The 25,509-nt window shown below is 36.5% G+C and overlaps 1 protein-coding gene and 1 long non-coding RNA gene across 8 annotated transcripts in view; one reads left to right on the top strand and one right to left on the bottom strand.

Annotated features, from left to right (window-relative positions):
• Positions 1 to 28: 28 nt before the first annotated feature.
• Positions 29 to 25,336, top strand: LOC109255343 (uncharacterized). 4 transcript variants are annotated; one of them, XR_008422438.1, is made up of 5 exons: positions 29 to 142; positions 2,749 to 2,833; positions 8,854 to 8,936; positions 20,004 to 20,158; positions 21,345 to 25,336. It is a non-coding gene; the product is annotated as an uncharacterized LOC109255343 (long non-coding RNA). The 4 variants fall into 4 exon arrangements; XR_002075188.2 differs by having other exon boundaries at positions 20,004 to 20,202; XR_002075187.2 differs by lacking the exon at positions 21,345 to 25,336 and having other exon boundaries at positions 20,027 to 21,338.
• ZNF654 (zinc finger protein 654) overlaps positions 5,204 to 25,509 on the bottom strand; it is a 94,781-nt gene continuing 74,475 nt past the window's right edge. For 3 of the 4 annotated variants that reach the window (XM_053903231.1, XM_053903232.1, XM_053903233.1), the window contains 2 exons: positions 15,449 to 15,590; positions 8,537 to 11,231 (listed from right to left, as the gene is read on the bottom strand). In XM_053903231.1, the coding sequence (XP_053759206.1) occupies positions 8,820 to 11,231; positions 15,449 to 15,590 (2,554 nt within the window). In that variant the 3' untranslated portion in view covers positions 8,537 to 8,819. Of the gene's footprint in view, positions 8,292 to 8,536; positions 11,232 to 15,448; positions 15,591 to 25,509 lie in introns of those variants that run through there. The other variant, XM_019429951.2, reaches the window with a different exon arrangement.

Below are 25,509 nucleotides of genomic sequence, written 5' to 3'. Positions count from 1 at the left end.
ACGGATCTCACTTTAGGGAAGTACTGCGTTTGCACGGAGAACAGCGATCTTCCCTGAGGGATCTGGTTGCACAAAGAGAAGCCCTGAGCTCTTCAGGAGTCCATCCTCCAAAAAAGCGGCTGGGAGGGCTGCGCAGGTGCAGGTGCGTGGAAAGCGGGTGGCGGTCCCCGCGCACGGCGAGCTCCCGTGATGCCGCGGGGCCGGCCAATGGAGGAGCCTGCTGCCCGCCCCTGGGCCTGACCCCCGGGAGCGCTTGAACGTCTTCTGCGGCCAATTCTGAGTTGGGTGCACCTGTAGTTGATATTCTTAACTTACATAGTACAGTGTTAAAATAATTCGCTTTTGTTTCGCATTATGCTGTGAATAGTTAAAATCACCTATCCTATGTCAAGCCCTCTTGATTTCCTAACAATCTGCGATCGGCTCTTGCTTCCATTCCGGTCCTCGCCGGCTTGGTTTTAGGCGATGCTGTATCGCGAGCAGTTTTAAGGTTGAGGATTCTGGAAGTCAGGTTACCAGGGTTTTACTCCGCCATTCACTAACTGTGACCTCGGACGCGCTTCTTGGCTTCTTCGTCCCTCAGTTTCCTATCTCGAAACGGACCTAGTAGAGTTAGCTACCTCGAAGGTTTGGGGGAGGGGGGAGGGGTGAAGGACGGTGCCTGGCACCTAGAAAGAACTCAGTATATAGTAGCTGTTTATTACTGTTTGGCAGCAACTCGCATTCACTCGAGGGAAACATGTTCTGCTAGACCGAGCCCGATGAGGAATCAGACTTAACACCTTGGCTCTATCTCCTTCCATATTTTAGGCATATTTTAGATTTGTTAATATTTCATTAGAGTATTGCCATTTAGTAGATGAAATACACATATCTTCAGATACACGTGAGCAAATTTAACCTTTTAAAAAATATCAGTTATATATCACTTGTAAAATATACCGTAAATGTAGTGTAGGCATTCAGAGCATGGCTAATTTGCTAGTGGGTGTTATTTGGGGTATCATTTACTCAACAGATAAAAATTCTTCATTTTTCATTAAGTATTAAAGAGTGCCTACTATGCTACTATTTGAAGATTCAGAGAAATGTCAGAGTCCCTTCTTTTAAGGAGGTTTTGGGAGTGTTGCAAGTAGATGACATTCTAGCTGGAGGAAGTAGACAGTAAACATGTAAGAAACTATATTCTGTGCCAGGACCTGCTATGGAGAAAAATATGTCTAAAGGAGGGGGATGGAGAGAATGTTGCTATTTTATACAGGCTGTCAAGAAAGGCTTCTCTAAGTAGTATTGAAAGAAAGATCTGAGGAACTTGAGTGGACCACAGAAGAGTGTTGTAGGAAGAAACATTAGAGGTTCCAAGGAAGAAGCAGAATGCTTGGCGTGTAGGAAGGAGGCCAGAGTGGCTTATACAAGGAGGAGGTGGTGAGGTTAGAGTTGCAGACGAGATTGATCTAGAGCAAGGTTTCTCAATCAAGGCACTAGTACCATTTTGGGCAGGATAATTCTTTGTTGTGGGGGCTGTTCTATGCATTGTAGAACGCTTAACAGCGTCCCTTGCCTCCACCCACTAGATGCCAGTGGCATCTCCTCCCCTCAGCTGTGGCTACCAAAAATATCTCCAATTTGCCAAATGTACCCTGGAGGACAAATCACCACCCCCAGTTGAGAACCACTGATAGAGACCACCTGTCCAAAAATACTTTGAGATAATGATGAGATAACATCCAGAATGAGATGTTCTGGATCTGTGTTGTTCAGTACACTACCCATCAGCCATGTGTGGCTGTTGAGTGGTTGTAATGTGGCTAGTACAACCGAGGCACTGAATTTTCAGTTTTATTTGAATTTTGATAGCCACATGTGGCTAGTGGATACTGTATTGGGATACTGCAGATCGAGAGCCTTGCAGGCCATTGTGAAGACTTTGGCTCTTATCTTTTACCTCTGTCTTCATTTTCTGTTATTCTCTCAATCTCTCACTCCACACTAGTCACAGTGGTCCCCTTGCTGTTTGTTCCTTAAACTTGCCTTATAGGGACTTGCCTCAGAGCCTTTGCTCTTGCTGTTCTTCCTGGCAGATTTTTCCCTGAGATACCTGAATGGCTTTCTTTCTCTTAACTTCATTCAGGTCCCTGCTCCAAAGTTGCCTTATCAAAATAAGATAAAAACAGAGAGGGAGGCAAACCATAAGAGACTCTTATATACAGAGAACAAGCTGAGGGTTGCTGGAAGGGTGTTTGGTGGGGCGATGGGCATAAAGATGGCACTTGCTGGGATGAGCACTGGGTGTTCTATGTAAGTGATCAATCACTAAATAATACTCCTAAAATCATTACTACACTATATGTTAACTAACTTGGATTTAGATAAAATTTAAACGTTAAAAAAAATTTAATAAAAAAATAAAATAAAAATTAAAAATAGCAATAAGAAAATCAGCTTATTAAATAAACCTTCCTTTATCATCCTGTTTAAAATCATCATCAACAATGTTATGCTTACTTCTATTTTCCCTATCCACTTAAGTTTTCTCCATAGCACTTATAACACACTATATGTTGCCCTCCAGTAGAATGTGAGTTCTGTGAGCCGGGGATTTTTATTTATTTATTTATTTTTATTGCCTATTACAGAACCTGGCACATAGTAGGTATGCAATAAATATTTGTTGAATAAATGAATGAGTTGTAAAGGCTTTGGAGAATTTTAAACTGACGAATGGCATCATCTGACTTGCTTTGACAGGATCTTTTTGGCTACTGGTGTGAAGAACAGACTGAAGAAAGGCAAAGGTAGAGGCAGGGAGCCCAATTAGGAGACAGTAGTCCAGGTGAGAGATGCTGGTGGCTGGAGGTAGAGTGGAAAACTTGATAATGGGTTCGGGATAACTGCAAGATTTGGTTTGGGTAATGAGCTGCCATTTGCTGAGAGGAGGAAGTCTGGGAGAAGGAGGTTTTAACTGGGAAATGAGTTACCAAGAGAGATCCGGCTTTCTGGAGAAAGTGGTGATGCCTAAGAAGATAACGCAAAGAATGAGGGGTGGGACAGAAAGAGGGTGAAGGATTACTGGTGAGGGGAGCAGTAGTGAAAAATGCACGAATAAAACAGCACGGCTATTTTTGTCTAGAGCCAAAGCCAGTACAAGAACCATGACCTGAAGAGAAATTTAGTAAAACTGTTAACAGTTAAGGGCTCAGCACTGGGCCCTTCACCTACTTAATTCTTACAACCTTGCAAGAATAGCTCTCCTCTTTTGACATATGTGGGAGTCTGAGCTCAGTGGGATGCACTTAATTGCTTAAGGCTCCACAACCAGAAACTATCATGCTGGAATTTGAATACAGTTGGTCCCCACATCTCTTTGAGCTGCTTCCAATAAATCACATTCTGGTAGTTTTCACTTACTGAATACTTTTTGAGAAAAAAAATAAGAAGGTTTTCTAGATTAGAGTGGCTTGGGGGGGTGAGATCTTAGTATTACAATATCTATTTCACCTAACAGTAGTTAAAGTACCTATTAATAGGGGACCTTCTTTAAATGTCCTGGACATCAAGAGTTTCTAAGAATGCTCTATGAATTTAAGGGGGAATAGTTTACCTTCTGGGGAAATATGAAGCAGCTTGATGCCTTAGATCTGTGGTTTTTAAACCTTAGCATCATTAGAGTCACCCAGAGGACTTGTTAAACGACAGACTGGTCCCTCAACTGACCAAAATTTAGCATTTGTAACAAGTTCTTAGATGATGCTGATTTTGGTGCTCCCAGGACCAAACTGTAAGAATAAGAATCACTGCTAGTAGAAGAAAATGAAACCTCGGCCACCTGCCCCTACCAGATTTCATCCTTTGTCTCTGAAATCACTGATCCTGAGGAAAGTCTAATCCTCTCTTTGGATATATTAGATCCACCCATATTTGTGGAGAAAACTGCATGGCATTATGGTTTTAGGAGGACACCTGATTTTTCAATCCCACCTGTCCTGTGGCTTCAGTCAAGTTAGTTAATATATCTGAGGTTTGGTTTCTAAAATGCAGGGTTCATATCTATGAGTTGTTTTAACAATTAGAGATAACATATAAAATAGCTAGTATAATTTGGTAACATAGAAGACATTTCTTCTTCTTTGTGTAACACTCATAAGTTAAGGCATGGACCTCCCTCTCATTTTTAGTTTTTACTCCATGTAATATTGGATTGCCTCCATTTGACGTCTTGATATGTAGCCCAAACTTCTGACTCTTTTAGCAGTTCGCTCTTGAAATTGGTATGGAATTTATATTATGCACTGAAAGGCAACCTCATTTGTTTATCGTGGAAGCACACTTAGTAATATTTGACTGCTTCCCAAAATTCCTCAAGTCTCAAAAAAGAAAAATTAGATAACCCCAATATTTTTTATCTAAATACTTCCTCAATGCATTTAGTAGTCTAAAATCATGATCGTAAAGCATAGGCTGAGAATTCTAGATCTCAGGTCTAGAGGGCTTCCATAGCTTTGTCAGTGTTTTTCCAAGCATGTTTGTAATATGTACAAACCACTGTATTTGACACTGTCCTTTCATTTGCATTGGTATCTCATCGCATCAAACAGGTGCTTTTTCTACTTCAGCTCTCATTCTTTTCCTGTTGCAAGTTATAGCTGAGTGTAGGGGGTTTTGCTTTGTTAGTCAACCAGAAAAGTAGGAGCCCTCACACTCACAGACCTCACTTTTAGATACAGATTAATTGGTTTACACATTGTCCCACTGAAATGCTTTTTAGGAAGTAATTTTCATCATATTTACATCTTATTTCAAAGTGACTTCCCAGTGTTTGGTTTTTTGTTTGGAATTCCACCAGAGGCTCTTCATCTTTGAAGATTTACCAACATAGATAAATCCATCCATTGTCTTTCATTTGAAGAGTTCTGATAATTTGTCCACCTACTAAGTTTGCAAAGGGTACCTGAAATAACTTGAGGAACCAGCATTCTATCAACTTGTAATTCCTGCATGTAGACATTAGTTAAAATAATATCTAAAAAGGTTTTATGTAAACTTTTAGACTTTTCTATTTTAATTTTTTTTTAATTAATCATCTGAATATGGTAATATTAACTAAGTTACTCTCTTAGGAGACCTAATAGAAATTTCTTACTGAATATATACCTTAAGCCTAATTCCTTTTGAAGCAATGTGCTACATAAAACTGAACACTTCATTACCAACAAGGACAATGTTTTATTGAACAAGTCTATGTACAGTACAAAAAATTTCTTGAAATGAGACGCTATTGTTGAATTATTGCAGTTCAATGGCTCAGTTTTAATTTGTACTCTTATAAAATGCAAAGTAAAATAATTTAATGTTCAACAAGGAAGCACAAATTTCCTTTCTTGCTGAATCTGTAATATCTTTCACATATTAACAATTCCAAAATGCATATGCAGCATTTAGGCATTCTGAAAAGGTGTTTTACAGTACCAAATAAATTAAAAGATAAACACTATCATCCCTTTTAGGTTTTTCATCCATACAACAGTTTAAACCAAACATGAAAGGAGTACGGCTGAACCTTCAAGTGTGATTTGAAAAGAATCACAAGTTCAGTGTTATAAGTTATCTACTCATATAATCGGTGGTTTAAAAAAATGGATATGGCTAGAGCCCAAAGTACCAGTGTCCTTGTCCACGGAGATCCCTCTTTTCTGTAATATCTGAGCAGCAAAAATTCAGATTTGCTATTTTCTTGACCTTACTGAAACAGCAGAAAGTTAATGTTTAATGTTTTGAAGGAAATTTTTATTAAAAAAAAAAAAAAAGATTGAAACTTGGTCCATGTAAGATAAACACATCCTCAAAACAGAAGAAGTAGAAAAGTAAAAGAGAAGAACTGAGGAATAAGAAAGCTTCCTTTTCTTCCAAATCCCCAATGAGAACTGTTGGAAGTTTATGCACCCCACAAAAGCAAAATGATGTAAGTTTATGCTTTATAAGACATACATGATGAAATGTACACATTCTTTCAATAGCAATTATTTGAGATTATATAAAGAGGTTTAGAACAGCATAGCCAAATAGATTTTTATAAAACATTCCTTGATTTAATTATTTATAGGCCAATTTGATCTCAATGTTTCAGAAATAGTTTTCCCTTAGCAACACAAAAGTAGAAATAAAACCTCAAATTAAAGATAAAATTAACAAGTGGAATATGTTTAAAACCTCTTGATATGAACTGCATAATGAATAAAAATAACAATTTTCAGACATGGATTTATGTCAATAGTCACAACTTATAAAAAGTGAAAGTTAAAAGATGTGATAAAATGCTAAATTGTAATTTTAAACTTCTGGAAAATATACAAAGCAGAAATTATATTTAAAAAAAAAAAACCTCACTGTCCAAATAGTGTCCAAACAGACTTTTTATTACATGATGTACTTTATATTGAACTGAAATAGAACTCAAGTATATTTTTAGCTTCAGGAAATATGGAAAACATTTTTTTTTTTAGTTGACCTTAACGGATTTAAAAATCTGATTGAGTTGCGTTTACTTATGTGTCATTTAAATGTAAATCCCACAGCCTAATGTAGGCTACACAACAAAACAAAAACTTAAATTTGATTGGAATGGATTTGTGACTATCACTTGCATAGTAGTGAATGAATAAATAATAAAATTGGGAATTTTTTTAAATCCTCATGGCCTGGAAATCCCAACTTGATAAAGTCTGGATGCTACCTTGAAGAAATGTCCCTTCCTTAGTGACTTCATTAAAGAAGCTATAATACTAAGGTCTGACAAGATTATCTGCTTTGAACAAAAACGTGTCTGTTTGAATAACTGGAATATTTGGTTGACGATGGCACATTAGTAGCTCCATTTTTTAAGAATTTGCCTTTGTATTTTTGCTCATTTTATCCCTGCTATAGATTAACACACTACTAGGTAAAAGATCACTAAATTTCCTCTTTTAGAGAATGTACAAGTGGAACATATCTGAGAGGGTATTTTAAAAAACATTTTGTGTTTGAACAATTCATTGACTAGTAAGTTAAAATCTTCCTTAGGAAAATTACTGGTCATCAAGGAAAATAAAAGCATCAATATATCTTAACTGTGTTCTTGCTGTGCAAATTTTTGTGTACATATTTCCTTTTATATATAAAAATTACTATTCAGACCAAATTCATCACTAATAAATAAGAAAGCATGAGTAGTATGGCTTATTTTAGAATTAACTCTCCTAACTGAATAAAACCAATGAATTCTTGACCTGATTTTAGCTGACATTTTTTTTTACAGCCAGTTATTTTTATAGGACTGTACTTAGATAACTCACATTAATGTCTAAAAGGACCTTACTATGAATCATCAAGCAATGTCCTAACACTACTCTATATACAAATAGAAATATCCCAGTGTGCTTATACCATTATTCACATTGAGTTATTTGCAATTCAGTGTTTTCCTTCAATTAGATAGCCTTTAATGGTCTTAGATTCCTCCCATCTCTCCTCAAAGTTACTGATGGTTCTTTTTCTATTTAAGATTGACACTGCTGCCTTTAAATACAACTCATTGGTATTACCAAAATGGAAAGTGGAGCTTATTAGCAAAGTGTTTTCTTTTCTTTTGCTTAATTTTCAGTGCTGGCATGCCATTCATTGAACTCTATCCTGTCTAATCAATCATCTGGAAACAAGTTACAATCTTTTATGGATAGCATGGTGATAAATCAAATTTTATTTTCATGTATCAGTTTTTAAATTATAATAAACCAAATACCAATAGTTCTTTAAACCGTGTTTGACGAGAAGGGGAGGACATAATCTGATTATGCATGACAAGAAAACAAATTTCTTTTGTAGAATACTTTAAGCTGTTTATTGTAAACCACCCCCACTTCCCCCCCCCCCTTTTTTTTAATAACTGGTTAACTTTTCCCTTTCTGTAAGGCCATAGCTGGTTTTCCTTTCTGACTAGTTGCCCAAACATGTTTCTCACATAGGTAAAACTGAACATGCTGCATTAATAGTCATCAACTTTTTAAAAAATGTGGTTTTCTGGATAACTGGTACTTTGGGAGTTTTTTAATAACCCTTTTGGAGTCTAAACCAGCACATCTCCTCTCTGAGTTCATTCTAGAAAATGTGCTTTGTCTTTATCTTTAGTAAATCCAAGACCGCTTGAAAATTAAGGCCATCAGGAAAATAGCAAACTGATGATGCAATTTCTTGCAGTGCTTTTTTCACACTACTGCTTGATCGACAGATCATTCTGAAACATTTTTATCAGGCACCTGTAAAACAGAACATGTCTGTTAATTCAAATTTTATAGTTCAACTGGAATTCTAAGTTAGATTCCTATTTTACCCCTTACTCATTCAAAAAATATTGTTATTAGTAGAAAAGCAAGCTTTTCTTTTGCTCAATTTTTTTCAGTTATTTTCTGGTTCTTTTTCACTTCTGTTTCTATAATAGAAGCTCAGCTTCACTTGGTTTATATTCTGGCATGCAGATGAAAAACATTTCCATCATAATTACTTCATTTCTAAAATTTTTATTACATGAAATCTGCAATGAAGAAAATGTCTTGGACACACAGTGAAGAGTATGATCAAAGAACATGAAAAACCATGTACAAATTCTGGCTTCCACAAGTTCATAGGCTGTACCTATGCAAATTACTCACTTGTGAACTTCAGTTGCTTGATCTATGAAACAGGAATAGTAATATCACCTTCATAGTAGTGGAATGGATTGAAAGAAATAACATATGGGGTGGTGCTTTATAATCTGCACTATGCAAATGTTAACTTTCTTAACCTCATAAAGATCTATGGCATTTTCTGTTTCTACAGATAACACCTACTAAGAAGATAGAAGACTTACTTTCATCATCTGAATCAAATCCAAAGAGTGTCTGACATTTCTTTTGTGCAAGGTGAGCCTCAAGTGCTTCTGCATTACAGTAGGTGGTCAGGCATTTGCCACATCTTAATCTTTTCACGGATTTTTTACAAACGTTATCTTGATCAGAACAGGCATCTACTCTATCAGTCAGAAATTTTCTGCGTTTTGGCATACTAAGGTACCGTTCATCAAGGTAACTGGGAGGCAGTGGTCTGACATACGGCTTTGTTAAAATTAAGCCATATGAAGTATGTTCACTCGTCAGATTTGGTTTGGAAGGTGCCTGAGATACTGGCAGGGTATTATGTTCTTGTGGTACAACACTGGGTAAAATGGAACCATTTTCTGTCCTGATTCTGTTTGTATCAGTTTTCAAAGCAGGCTCTGACGAAACTAAAGGTGTCTGCTCTGTTCCACTGTGTCCATTGACTAAATCACTAATACTATAATTACTTTCAGAATTTGGCTCTATGTCAGGCATCTTTTGGTCTATCAAGCTTATATCAGAAACAGTGTCGTCAGAATGTTCATTTCCATTCTGAACTAAACCATCTGTTTTCTTCTCCATACTTTCTGTACACGTCTTTGGTTCTGTGGAATCTTTCCTTGATTTGCTAGTAGAAACTGGCAGAGTGAGAGTTTGTTTCTCATTACTAGATGAGTCTTTTTCCTGATGATTAGGATTTGAGTCTGTAAGAACATCCCAAAGAATTGTTTCACTTGGTTGTGCGGAGGATTCTGGTGTTTTACTCAAATAATGCTGAGCTTCATGTTCATAGAGCAGAGGAAGATCTTCAAAAAGCTCGTGACATTCTGGAAAACTACACTGAGCTTGAAATATCCTGTGACTTTTTGTGTGCTGAGCAAGCTGGAATGGCAACTTAAATGACTCGTTGCAATTAAAATGCAAACAGAAGTACACATTTGGGTAGCTGTGTCTATTAAGGTGATCTATAAAATGTTGAGAATCTTCAAATTGTCTTTGACAGAATTTGCATTTTCCTTTGCTCCACTTCATTACCGTTTGCCGCACATTTAAATCAGTTGGATGTACAGTCCTTGCATGTTTATTTAGAAATCCGATTCTTTTAAATATCCTGACACAACCAAGAGCAGGGCACTTAAAGTTCCCTTCTTGATCTGTAGCATATATCTCTTTTGGATGGCACACAGTTCCATTGATTTTATGAAGTACGGAAGTTTCTTGATTCAGGTCATAATCGTCTTCTTCATAATCACCTTCTTCATCCTCTTCCTCCTCATAGTCATCCTCACATACAGGCAAAGGTTCTGAGACATTATTTAAAGAAGTATCAGGATTCCCATTTTCAATCATGTTCTCAATTACATCTTCGGATACACTTATGGGAATTTCAATGAATTCAGCCACATGTGCAGGGATGACCTCTTTGTTTCCATCACTGGAAGCAGTAATTGTGTCTGCTTCCAAATCCTTATTATCAGAATTCCCATTCTCAAATGAAATGAAAGCATCGGAACAATTTATTTCTTCCACAGTGGGGATTTCTTGATCCTCCTGTTGAGCTGCAGCAATTTGCTGTCTTTGTATTTTCTTAACATGATTCTTTAAATGCTTCTGCATAAGTCCTTTGTTTCTAAATTTCCTACCACATATCACACATGAAAAACTGCCCTTTTTCTGATGAGCCTGGGCATGCCTTACAATGTGACCGCCTAGAAATTCCTTGTTACATAACATACACCGATGCCTTGGGACATTGTGATCTACTTTGGAAACATTAAGAGCCATAATATTTTTCTTTGTATTAATGTGACCCTTAGGTTGCACTCTAGACAAATCATCAGGATCAGGCTCTCCAGTGCTCTGATCGGTAAGAGAGTCAAGCCCTTCATCTAAACCTTGCTGTTCCACTGCCTTTTTCAGATTACCTGTAGAATTTTCCAGTGTACTTTCATTTAGAAATCTAACTGCTGATTTATCACTCAATAATGCTACACAGTTTTTCTTAATCATTACGAAGTTCCAGAATTCAGGATCAAAAAACAATCCCTTTTTCAAAATCGGAAGTAATTCAAAACGAACTCGATTTTGAACACTACTTGTGCCTTCGTTATATTCCTCATCTGGACGTTTGTAAAGCTCTTCAACAGTATGGTAAGCTTCCAGGGAGCGCTCAAGAAAAAATATTGAGAGTGCACAAATCCTGAGGATCTCCAAATCATTTGGCAAAAAATGTGCAATTGTTTTATATATTAAACATTTAGTTTTGGGATCATCATGAAGATCTAGTTGTAGGGCACAACCACATATTTCGACACAGATTTGTAAGCCATCTTCTTCAACCTGTAAGAGGAAAAATATTACTAAATACCTTTGTAAAAAACATTTTTACATTGTTTTATTTTTTTAAATATAACTCTGAAATGAGAGCTAAATAAACACATTATGCTACATGTGCAGTTTTCCTCATCAGGTAGCCTTATTTTAATTCTTCTTTAATATAGAAGTAAATCTTTCTTCTTTAACTTGACAATAATCTGGAGGAGATAGCATTTTAGCTTCCAATATAATTAGTTTTTAAGTTTGACAAACCCTACTAATCGATAAAAAATGCTTCATAACCTTATGGTGATTAAGGTTTCTTACAAATCTAGCCCCCCATTTATTTTAGGTACCAATCTTACATTCTAAGGTAGAAGGGTTAAATTGAATAATGCTTAAATTAAATAAATGTTTAAAGCATTTATCAATTTTGATGTTTAAAAAGAGCTAGATTTTAAAAAAAAAGACTGCTTACAGACATTCATAAACCTGCACTAAAAACATTACTTATCTTATTACATAATATTATTTATCCAAGTAAGAGGAAAAGTGGGGCCCACATGAACAGGGCAATTACAGTCTTTCCAAATCTAATAAAAATCAAAATAATGAACCTACTTGGAAGTTATCTGAAAATTATCAAGCTTTGAAACTTACTGATGACTCAAAGGTAACTGAACTTGGGAATTTGTTATGTGTCCACCTTAACTCAAATTATAAATGATGCCTCTAGTGATCAGAAATGATCTAAATGCTTGTTTGAATAGAAAAAAGATACAATGATAATATGTCTTTAAGATTGTGCGTGTGTGTGTGTGTGTGTGTGTGTGCGCTCACATGCACATGCGCTGCCTGCATATGTAGATGACAGGGAGGAACACTACCTTGCCAGCCTCATGTCTTCTTAGTCCTTTATGTGCTTTGTAGTCCTGCTTGACTACTTACTTACATTTCCACAGGCAGACCTTAACTTTGCATGTTATAATCCCATGTTATCTAGGTAGTAAATTTCTACCCGTTTCCTGTTCATTTTTTGAGAGTCAGTTTTACTCTGGAAGTTTTTCTCCCCATTCATATTCTGGCCCCAGCCCTGGAGTAGAGTTAAACATCCCTCTTCTTTCCACTGAGAATAGTTTATACTGATTTATAAAAAGTACATATATATTGTTTTGTAACTGTATATGCCCCTACGCCCTGACTTTGGATTCTTAAATCACAGGGACAGTATCTCATTTTTTATATCCTCCTGTTGTTAACATAGAAGTTGGCATAATACATTGACCTTTAAATAAATGTTTGCAAATATGAATGGGATTGGATCTATTCTACTGACGTTAGCTTTCTCCTATGTAAATCCATCATTTCAGCTTGGAATCTTTTTCTGAACTCAATTTTTTTATTTCTTCGTATCTATCACAATTAGATATTTCCACCTAGATTTTCCAGATATAGTAAATTAAAAATTCACTGCTTCAAAACAGAATTCCTTCTCTCTCTCCTAAGTTCTATCTAAATCCTCTGTCTTAACTCATGAAATTATCATGTATCCAGGTGCCCAATTCTAAAATTTTTAAGATCATAGGGCACCTGAGTGGCTTAGTTGAGTATCCATCTTCAGCTCAGGTAATGATCTCATGTTCATAAGTTCGAGTCCCATATCAGGCTTGCTGCTGTCAGCGCAGAACCCTCTTCGGATCCTCTGTCCCCCTCTTTCTTTGTCCCTCCCCAGTTTGTGCTCACTCACTCTCTTAAAAATAAACATTTAAAAAAATTAAAAAGAATAAAACTTTAAAAAAAAAATTCAAAATCATCACAAAATGCAACAGGATACTTCCTTACCTGAAATCCTTCAACAATCGCAATATATTTATGGACTGAGTTCCAACTTTCAGTGCGGCATGCAAGTCCCTTAAGTATTTCCAACAACCATCACCCACCTGCCCTACAACTTCAGACAGTCTCTGACTAGTTTCATCTCCCACACACTTCCTCACGTTTTTCTCCTACCATATTAATGCTAATGGACACTTGTGAGAAAAACAATTGATGTAGTGAGGCAAAAGTGCTCTGTAAACTGCAAAATCCTTTACATGTTAGTATTCTCCTCCTCTGTCGTTTAAAACCCAGCTTAAAGCATCTTCCTCTGTGAGCCTTTTCAGATAAGCCATTTGTAAGGTCTCATTCTTCTGAATTCACACGGCATTCTTTTTGCTTCTTCTCAGAGCGCTAAAGCACGTATGTGATTTATTCCATCATTAAAGATGTTTTTAGTAGAGTATACACAGTTAAGCACATTTTCAATATGTATTTCATCTTTGAATTTTTCCTCTTATATTCTCATGTTGAGTAGACATGTGAAAATAAGAAAGCTTTATGACAACTGGCTGAACATCACCTATATTGTAAACTTTGCATAACAAAACTCAACTTTTGGTGCAAATAAGAATCCTATGTATATATATGGATACATTTTTATTTTTTAAAAAGTTTTACTGGGGCGCCTGGGTGGCTCAGTCGGTTGAGCATCCAACTTTGGCTCAGGTCATGATCTCACGGTTTGTGAGTTCGAGCCCCGCGTCAGGCTCTGTGCTGACAGCTCAGAGCCTGGAGCCTGCTTCGGATTCTGTGTCTCCCTCTCTCTCTGCCCCTAACCCACTCACATTCTGTCTCTCTCTCAAAAATAAATAAACATTAAAAAAAAAATTAACAAAAAAAGTTTTACTGGTGATTCTGGTGCAATTTAAATATTGAGAAGGAGGGTGCCTGGGTGGCTCAGTCAGTTAAATGTCCAACTTCAGCTCAGGTCATGATCTCACAGTTCGTGGGTCAAGGCCCGCATTGGGCTCTGTGCTGACAGCTCAGAGCCTGGAGCCTGCTTCAGACTCTGTTGTCTACCTCTCTCTCTGCCCCTCCTGTGTTCACACTCTGTCTCTCTCTCTCAAAAAAAATTTTTTTAAATAAATAAAAATAAAAATAAAAAAATATTGGAAGGATTCTAAAACATAGCTTGTTTGGTTTTCTTTCCCTTTTTGATGGGGGTAGAGATTAACTTTGACAATGCATTTTTTTTTAAATGTTTATTTTTGAGAGAGGGAGAGAGAGAGGGCGAGTGGGGGAGGGGCAGAGAGAGAGGGTGACACAGAATCTAAAGCAGGCTCCAGGCTCTGAGCTCTGAACTGTCAGCACAGAACCTGATATGGGGCTTAAATTCATGAACAGCGAAATCAGGACCTGAGCCAAAGCTGGATGCCTAACAGACTGAGCCACCCAGGTGCCCCAACAATGCATTTGAATGACATTTCACTGTTTAATAATGAAGCTATGAATGCAGTTAGTAAAATAAAATCGGAAATTTACAAAGCTCTCTGAATATAATGCTGCTAACTTTATATCATGGGAATATAATCACTACACGGTCATACATCTAATGAATGACATGATAATTAGTGTGAAAAATGGATAAATTTATAAGAAATATTAAAATACATTATTTATTGGATGTTCCTTATATATTTAAAAATAACCCACATATAGATTCAGCCAAATGGAGCTACCTAAAATGTAGGGTAGCTTTATCTTTCCTATCTTGGTATTCAAGGTTCTGTTAATATTTGAGGGGAAAAAGTTAAAGCGTTTGCAGGATCCAGTTTCATGCCTATGTAAGAGTCTTACACAGAACTGTATTCACTTTTAAGTGACCATGAAAAACTTACTTCAGAACTATTTTTAAAAACAGGTAATGAATTTTACTGTTACTTCAAATAAATACTTTAAAAATTTGTCAGATTTCAAAAATGCTTCAGAATTCATTGTTCCTTTTCACCTTAACACCAGACTTAAAATTATGAACTATATTTTTCTGTGAAAGTGACCTATGTATATACAAAGTTCATTTGCAAATAAGTTAAGATTCTACAAACAGGATTTAGGATAATGTTAAAAGTAACACTTTTAATTTTAAAGAAAAGAGATAATTACTTCTTATCGAAGCAGTTGTTCCCATATTAAATTTTAAGTAACAGTAAATTGGCAGTTTTTCGGTCTTTTTTCAGTTATTTTCACTTATGTAAATGCTTAGTACCAAGTTGGGAGATTGCAGTTGGGGAAAGGGAAGGATATGATATGTGGCCTTTGAATCCTCCTCCTTTTCAGAAACATTTTATCATAAAATATTCAAGTTTCGGTGAACTGTCATTTACATTTCATTTAAAATTAAGGGATAAATATATCCTATTTACCTCATCTTTAATGATTTTCATGAAAGGAAATATGACTCTCACATTAGTTGCTGTTCTTAAAAGCTGGTAGCATTGATCTACAAAAACTTGCTTTGAAGGATTAGACTTAAGCTGAAGTTTACTCCATATGAAAATCAACTCCCTGTAAATGAGAAAAAAAAAGAGAAATATTAAAAATAGAGTTTATTCAAATACAGGCATTAGCTATCTTTTGCTGATTCTATAGTACCCGGGCTGCGATGGATACAAAATGGGCATAAATGGATGTTATGTTAACCTCCAGCTACTTCTGCTACCTGTATGGGACAAAAAGAGAGATCAGAAATTGTAATCTTCAGTGATAAGGAATGAATTCCAATCATATGCTGACAAACCCAAGGCACCTCTAGTACATGATAACAAATTCTAATCCCGGTGTACCTATATCAATGATATTACTTTAAAAAAATAAACTTTGACCTTTAATTAATACTTTACTTGTAAATTTAGAAATCAATTTTGTATACTTTCTATAAAGATATGTCCATGTTTTTCATTTTCAATCTATTAAGATACCTGTTGTGGTATAGGTTTAAAGTGTAAGACACTGTAGTACTGATTCTGAAATTTTATGTTTAAGATCATCTATTCTTCCTTAAGATGTAGTATTTTTAAACAGAAAAGCTATGGGCCATTTAAAGCATTTCACAGGTAGATTGGTTTCTAAGATGTGACCAAGGTTATTAGATGGACAAAGGAGGAGCAGCAGTGGGTCTTGAGGCAAAGGAAATCAACATATAATTGATATGTTTAGGTATCCCATTCTAGTAAATTAGAATTCTTTAAAGTGTGTCAAGTTACATAAAGCATCATAATCTAAAAAGTATTAAGATAATTGATGAAAATGGTTTTGTTTGTTTGTTTTTTAAGTGATTTACTGAGCATGTACTTTGAGCCCAGCACATGCAGCTATTAAGTCTAAGGATAGCTTGACTACTATCGTGAAGGTGTACATAGTCTACTTAGACAATACAGAAAGCACAAAACAGAAAATAATGGCAAGCAACACAGAAGTAGTAAAACCAAAATTCTGATTCCATCTTCTTCTAGCTGTATGGGTGTTAATAAGTTTCAGTTCACAACCCCACTTTTTTTGCATATAAAAGCTCACCAGGTTTCACACTTTGCTCCCAAATCTGTAGCTCTGACTTCTTTCCCAATTTCCATTTGTGGATATTTCAATTTAGATTGCTTTCTATCACCATAACCCACTTAGAATGAATAATACTCCTACAAAATTGATTATCTTTTGCTAGGTCAGTCAATGACACTAAACATTCCTCGAACCTCTTTGGTTCTCATCTGTTTATTTTCCACAGCCTTTGTATTCTAATTATATTTTTGCCCATAGCCATACCATTCTTTCTCAGTGCTACCACCTTAGGCCCTCTAATTTTACATATGCACTTCTACAGCTGCTAAACTGCTCTGTTTCCAGACTTTCAAATAATTTCATCCAGTGCTTATTCCGTATGTCACATAGTATTAACAGCAACAGAAACGTGGGTTTTGGAGTCGGGATAGGATTATAGTCCTGGGCACTCTTCAAGGTTAGTTAATGTGCTTTGTTTATTCTCATTTTTTTTTATGCTAATTGCTGTACTCAGAAAGTACCTCATTTCTAAGATGAGCTTATCTTTCAGAGTCCATTATCAAATACCCCTTCTTCGTGAATGCCTTCACGAATACCCCAATCTAAAGTGATAACTACCTCAGAATAGATCTATCCCTCTTGTTGGTTTCATGCCTTTCATGTATTTCCTTGTTGACATTTTATGGGGCCTGTTCCCCCAACTGTTGTTAATCCCCGTTGTTAATCTCAGTGACACATTGTATAGTGGAGGTAGTAGCAAAAACATGAGACTGGGAATAAGAGATTTCTCATTAGGGCATTCTATACCAAACGGTGTGATATTACCCAGTTCACAGTGAGCCATCTTTTTCTGGAAATAACCTACTACACAAGGTTGGAACCCCAGTAACCATTTGAACTATGTGACCGTCCTCACCCTCCTTACGATATTAATTATAGGAAACTGACCCCAGTCAGGCCGGTCAGAGTCCCTGGAATGTTCTCAACTCTAAACTATGAAGGCTGGAGACTGTTGACATTCCTTCCGGTCTGCAACAGGAGAGAATGAAGTCAACTGGCAGAAAAATCAGTGTCCCTGGAAGCAGTTATCTTTGGGGACCTATTCTATCCTTCCCCTTTTTTTGTCATGACCCAGTATTTTTTCCATGTGCACTAACTTTTTCCTAAACTAATTAGACATAGGATGCTATCACTTGCAAATTGACTAGTATAAATTCTAACTCCATTTTATTACCAGCTAGGTGGCTTTTATCCCTTTTATCCAGTTTTCTTAGACATAAAAATAATGGACAGTTAAGTGGAAACACCTAGGTGAAATGTCTGGTATGTACTGATGTTTCATAAATCACTAACTTCCTTTATTCTTTCCTTATCTTTATAATCTTAATAGTACCAACCAGTGAGATTTATTCAACAAATATCTGCTAGTTAATAAAGTGGTAAAAAAAAAAAAAAAAAAAAAATGTCTTCCTAAATGCTAAGAGCATTTAGAGGGAGCCTCTTGAGGAAATCTATTAAGGGAAATTGCAGACCCAGAATGATGTATAAGATGATGGTGGACATTCTAAATAGGGGTATTTTATAAACAAAGGGATGAGATAAAAGGCAAGCAGATTACTGTGTTTAAGAAGACCTGGCAGATCTCTGCAACAGATTTAAAGACAAAAAATAAAAAATGATAGTTGGAAATTAGGGGAGAGTATTCACTGCACTCATTATTACACAGATCAATGTTTAACATATTAGAAATGTATATATTCTCCAACTTGCTCCAAAAAATAAATTGAGACTCCTAATAGACATCCTTAGGGTACACTATTATTATTTTTCTTTTTTGAAGAGAGAGATCTCATTTCCCTTTGTTTCTGTTAATTCAGGATGAAACTTGAACAAAATGTAATCCCAAGATTCTAATAAATTTGCCAGGAAAGGGCTGCCAGAATGGATTTTAGCTTTCTAAAAGTAGGCAAAGCAGAAATCTCAGGATATGATTATGAAGCTCCATTTTGACTGAATTTATAAAAGGGGTATCAGGTTTTACTTGTACTTTAGATTTTGAAGGAAAACAAAATGCTCTGAAAACCCACAATAGTCTTCTTTGCTCATGAGCAAACAGTGTTGATGAAGCTTACATTTTCTTCTCAAATAGAAGTCCTTTAGAAAACATAGCTCCTATATGGTACACAAACACATTTCCCGGGTAGCTAGCTACTAATAAAATCATCAAGTAACAGGCTGCAGAGAATGTAGGCTATAACAGGGTCTACAGCCACCTTTACAACATACATTTTTTTTATGTTTGATCTATTTATAGTAAGTAATATTTAATAGAGGCTGTGAGTCAGGCTGCCTGGGTTTGAATCTTAGCTTCATTATTTACTTCATTACTTCATTATTTACATGGCATTATTTACATGGGAATGTATATATGAAATACAGACTATAGGAAGCACTCAGAAGATATTAGTAGCTGCTGTTATTATTACTACTACTTGTTATTGTTAGCAATGGCAGAGAAATGGGGTTGGTTGCTTGCTCTACTGGCTTCAGATAGACCAAAACTGGACTATGGATCAGGTTCTGTCCACAGAGACGGGGGAGATGAGGTAAGCTGGTTCATAGGGAAAGCCAAAATGAGACAGACAACACGGACCTTGGAGGCATGAAAGAATCCTGCTCTTCAAGTTATGGTGAAAATCAACTTTTAGAAGTAAGAGAAAAGGACCCCAGCATTCAGAAATATTGAGGAGAGGTAGAAGAAATAAGAGAGCAGGTAATCAGTACCCCGCCCACTCAGAAGGACGGACAAAGGAACAGGCTGAAGATTCCTTTCCAGTTAGGCAGCTGGGAGTCACACACCCAGCTTCTATTCTTAGAAGGTGCCAGTGGGTGGGGGCAGGAAAGATAGGCACTCTTCTATTTTTAAGATCCCTCCCTAAATAGTAAAATGGTTAGCCAAAAGAAGAAAGCATTTTTTTGTTTGTTTGTTTGTTTGTTTGTACTTGGGATTTCAGTTTACTTATGAGTATATTAAAATGAAGAGGCTAAAGATATTCTGTTGGTTTAATATAGTCAAAGTCAGAACATTCCTTTACGCATAGGAAAAGATCTACTTTAACAGTCATGATTATATTTCAGAATAACTACATATCAAGAAATGATAACTCTTTAAAAACTATTTAAAATTGTCTTACCACTGCCTCCTGATCCCCTCCTCTCTTTGAAATTCCAATTTACATGGTAAACTTTTTAATACGAATTTGCATCATCTAAATAAAAATATACTTCCCTGGAAGATAAGTCCACTAATTTCTAGACCCAGCTCTGCTACTAATTAGCTATTTGACTCTATCTCTGAGTCTGAAGATTTTAATCTATAAAATAATAATATTAAATGAGTTTATCATTAAATTCATCTTCTAGGTATTCTTTTAAATATTTTTAAGAATTTAGGTCCAAGATGGCGACGTAGGCAGAGCCTGAACTCACCTCCTCCAGGGACACAACAAATCTGCACCTACACAGAGAGCAATTCCTCCTGAAGAACTGAGGACTGACTGAACAGCTGAACAACAAAAGTAAGAGCGACCACATAGAGAATGGCAAGAAAGACGGAGACATGGTAATAGGGAATCCCCACTCTCACCCCTGTAAACTGCAGTGGGGAGGGACAGTAATAAGGGACTATGAGCAGATTCATCTGCTCTGAGGTACAGAAAAAAAAGTTGCAGTTTAAAAGGGCAACTAGAATATAAAGGATCTAGCCCTAGAACTCTACCAAATGGCAGGGAGACTGCTGGAACTTTCTCTAGGTCAGTGGGGCTGTCAAGCACCACAGTTTACACATTCCCCATCCACCTTGACAGCATGGACAGGAGCATGGTCCAGACACCCTACCACCTCAATGAGCCCTGGTCCTCTACCCATACCAGCCCCAACTGTCTCACTAAGGAGGCCCAGTACAGTGCATACCGGGTCACCCTTGTCAGTGTACACTGTAGCTCAAGACTACTTGACAAGGTAACACAGGCACAAAGCACCCTGGAACGCTCCAGACCCACACCACTTCAGCTCCAGACAACTTGCCAGGACACTGTGGTCCACACCTGCTTCTGCTCCAGCTGCCCGAAAAGGGCACCCCACACAGAATGCCCCAGGATGCCTCAGCCTGCACCCACTTTAGCTTCTGCTATCACCCACAACACAAGAGAGCCCTGAGACCACCCTGTACCCACTTCAGCTTCAGCTGTCCTGCTGGTGTGCCCTCTGTACAGAAAACCCCAGGAGCAGCCCAGCCTACACCTACTTCAGCTCTGGCCGTCCCACCAGCATGGCCCCAGCACAGGGAGTCCCAGGACATTCAGCCTATGACAGCTACAGCTCTAGCCAGCTAGCCAAAGTCATCAGGCACACACAATCCACACAGGGGATAACCATACACAGGATCATTCCTTCAAGTTTAGGAGAAGTAGCTGTTCCACCTAATTCACAGAAATAAACACAGAAAGTCAAGCAAATGGGGACAGAGGAATATGCTCCAAATGAAAGAACAAGACAAAGCCTCAGAAAAAGAACTAAATAGAACAGGGATAAGCGATCTACCTGATAAAGAGTTCAAAGTAACAGTCATAAACTCAGGACTTCAACAAAGAAAGAGAAAAAATAAAAATAAATAAATAAATAAATAAATAAAATTTTTAAAAAATGAGTATGGCTTAAGGGCTATCTTGGATAACACTGAGTAAACAAACATTTACATTACAGGGGTCCCAAAAGAATGAAGAAATAATACCTTAAAACTTTCCCAACCTGGGGAAGGAAAGAGACATCCAGGCTCAGGAGCACAGAGAATTTGGATCAAGGTGAACCCAAGGAGATCCATACCACTACACATAATAATTAAAATGTCAAAGAGGAAAGATTTTAAAAAGTATAGTTCCTTACCCAGCACTATGAAATTAAAAGCTCTGAGAATAGGCATGAAAACCTGCATTAAATAACAAGCTTTCTGTGTGACCTTATGCTTACTAAAGTTTTTAAAGAATTACTTGATATCAGAATGACAGATTTTAAATTCCTTAAGATTGCTTAATGTGTGTACCAGTTTATAATTATGTGTGTATATGGTGGGGTTAGGGGGTGATGCATGGGACAGAAGAGTGCTAAAGTTTGACAGACCTGATAGTCTGGGAACTGGTTATGAAAATGACAGTTTTCTTGAGAGTGGAGAGTGTGGCAATCGGGACAACAGAGAGAAAGTATATGAATACACAGTGATGACTGAAATGTCTTACGTTTATGGTGCCTGATAGCTGTGGTCCGTGCTGTAAATCGCTCTGTGAAATCGTGTTATGGTGATAGTTTTCAAAAACTATTATGAGAAATAAACTAGATAGACAGAAACATATCATGTAAAACATGTATTTAAATTTGACCGATTCCAGGGAGTGTGGGTGTGACTCAGTCAGTTAAGCATCTGACTCTTGTTTTCGGCTCAGGTCATGATCCTGCAGTTTGTGAGATTGAGCCCCATGTCAGGCTCTGCACTGACAGCTCAGAGCCTGCTTGGGATTCTCTCCTCCCCTGCCCCACCGTCCCCTGCTGTGTGGGTGCACACATGCACACTTTCTCTCTCAAAATAAACATAAGATTTTTTTTCACTGATTCCTAAGAGATAAATATTGGTGTTCTTAGGAATGTGGTATCCTTTTAAAGCCCAAATATCTCATGACTCACTATTTTGGATAATTTTTCTCACTACCACTCTCAAACCAATATATAACTTTAATTTAACATGCTGTAACCACCAGGATGAACAATTCAAATAACCTAGCAGTTTATCTTATTTCTTAACTTTCTTATCTTCAGTGACATCAGTCCTGGAACTTCTTTCTTAAGAAAAATAATCAAACTTTAAATAGAGACAATATATACTGATGGCTTTCTATTCTATTAAAATTTGCCACTAATATTAAGCTGATCTATTAAAGAGAATGTTTGTGAAAAATAAATATGTATTTTAGAATTTAAAATTCAAAAGTATTGGTTTAAAAATGTCTTATATAAGCCCATATCATTTTAGATTATTATGTTGGGCAAATGAAACCTAGTTATCCTTTAAGAATTACTGAATGTTGGGGTGCCTGGGTGGCTCAGTTGGTTAAGTGTCCAATTCTTGATTTCTTGAGATCATCTGTCACATGATCTCATGGTTCATGAGATTAATCCCCACATCTGGCTCTGCACTGATAGGGCAGAGTCTGCTTGGGATTCTCTCTCTCCCTCTCTCTGCCCTTCCCTCCCTCACATGTGTGCACATGCTCTAAGTAAATAAATAAACTTAAAAAAAAAAAAATTAGTAAAATGTCCAAGTGGTAGGATGTGTGTGTCTGTGTGTGTGTGTGTGTGCACGCACGCATGAGAACTGGGAAAAGGAAGGCAGAAGTTATTAGAATCTTTTAGAATTATTCATGATTTCACCTAAAAGGATTTGAAGATATGTACTAAAAACATTCTAATACCGCATTCTAAATTACATTATTTCTTGGTAAACCTGATGTTTCATATATCCTACTAATCATTTTTAAGTAGCTTTAAAAATGTTTTCACAAACTGGGGCGCCTGGGTGGCTCAGTCAGTTAAGCATCTGACTTCAGCTCAGGTCATGATCTCTCGGTTCATGAGTTCAAGCCCCATGTCGGGCTCTGTGCTGACACCCGAATCCTGGAGCCTGCTTCAGATTCTGTGTCTCCCCCTCTCTCTGCTCCTCTCATGCTCTGCCTCTCAATAATAAATAAACATTAACATTTTTTTAAAATGTTTTCACAAACTAATATACAATACCATTTATATTAGCATCCCAAGAATGAAATACTTAGGCATAAATCTAACCAAATAATTATAAGGTCTACATGAGGAAAATTATAAAACTAATGAATGAATCAAAAAACTAAAATGGGAAAGATATTCCATATTCATGAATAGGAAAACTCAATATTGTCATGATGTCAATATCTTGATCTACAAATTGAATTAAATCCCAATCAAAACCCCAGCAGGTTATTTTACGGGTATCAACAAATTGATACTAAAGTTTATATGCAGAGGAAAAGACCCAGAATAGCCAATACAATATTGAAGAAAAAAGTTGGAAGACTAACGCTAATAAGGACATTGTTGTATTGGTGAAAGAAAAGACAAATACATCAAGAGAACAGAACAGAAAAGAGCCCAGAAACAGACCCCCATAAATATAGTCAACTGGTCTTTGATAAAGGAGCAAAGGCAATAATACAGTCGAGTGGAGATAGTCTCATCAACAAATGGTGCTGGAATAACTGGACATCCACATGCAAAAAAAAAAAAAAAAAAAATCTAGACACATGCTTTATACCTTTCACAGAGATTAACTCAAAGTGGATCACAGACATAAACAGAAAATGCAGAACTATAAAACTCCTAGTAAATAAGCTTCTGGGTATGGTGATGCCTTTTTACAATACTATAGTCATGAGCCATGAAAGAAATAATTGATAAGCTCGTCTTTGTTAAAATTAAAAACTGTGCTCTGTGAAAGACAATATCAAGAAAATTAAAAGATAAGCCACAGATTGGAAGAAAATATTTGTAAAAGACACATCTGATAAAGGACTATTACCCAAAATCTACAAAGACCTTTTAAAATTCAACAAAAAGAAAACTAATAATCTAATTTAAAAATGGGCCAAAAATCTTAACAGACACCTCACCAAAGAAGATATACAGATAAAAAAACAAGCATATGAAAAGATGGTCCCCACCATACGTCATCAGGGAAATACAAATTAAAACAAGATACCACTATACTCCTATTAGAATGGCCCAATTTTGTAACACTGACAACAGCAAATGCTGGTGAGGATGAGCAACAGGAACTCTTATACATTGCTGGTGGGAATACAAAACAGTACACCCACTTTGGAAGACAGTTGGGTAGTTTCCTTCAAAACTAAACACTCTTATCATACATTTCAGCAGGTGTGCTCCTCAGTATTTACCCAAAGGAGTTGAAATTTATGTCCACACGGAAACCTGCACACGGATATTTACAGCAGCTTTATTCGTGATTGCCAAAACTTGAAACCAACCAAGATGTCCTTCATTAGGTGAATGGATAAATAAACTGGTAATCCAGGCAATGGAATATTTTTCAGCACTAAAACGAAATGAGCTATAAAGCTATGAAAAGACATGGTGGAACCTTAAATGTACATTACTGAGTGAAAAAAGCCAATCTGAAAAGGCCACACACTGTATAATTCCAACTATACAATATGGTGGAGAAGGTAAAACTATGACAATAGTAAAAACATCAGTGGTTTCCAGAGGTGAGGGTTGGGAGACGGAGAGAAGAAATGAACAAGTGGGGAGCACAGAGGACTTTTAGGGCAGTGAAAATACCCTGTGTGATACTATATTTATCCAAACCCATAGATTATATATAACACCAGTAGTGAACCCTAAGAGAAACTGGACTTTGGGTGGTTATGATGTGCCACTATGGGTTCATCCTTGGTTAAAAAAAAAAAAAGTACTCTTCTGGTGAGTAATTTTTTTTTGTTTTTTTTTGGTTTTTTTTTTCTGAGAATGTTGATAATGGAGAAGGTTATGTATATATGGGGATCGGGATATAATGGGAAATGTCTGTACCTCCCTCTCAATTTTACTGTAAACCTAAAACTGCTCTAAAAAATAAAGTCTTAAAAAACTAAGTTCCACATTTAATTTAAAATATAATTGTTTCATTATAATACATACTTTAAACATTTATACTGTCAGTTACTGGCACATGGTCATTGTCTTTTAATTTTTAGATCTTACAACTTACTGTTGTTTCTTGCACAGTAAATTTTTAAAATGTGGCTTAACATTTTCACAGAACTTTTTTTAA

Source organism: Panthera pardus, unplaced genomic scaffold (assembly GCF_024362965.1).
Source record: "Panthera pardus isolate Hobbes unplaced genomic scaffold, ASM2436296v1 HiC_scaffold_16, whole genome shotgun sequence".
Classification (NCBI taxonomy): domain Eukaryota; kingdom Metazoa; phylum Chordata; class Mammalia; order Carnivora; family Felidae; genus Panthera; species Panthera pardus.
The sequence above is the reverse complement of the archived record's forward strand: the minus strand, read 5'-3'. Positions and strand labels throughout refer to the sequence as shown.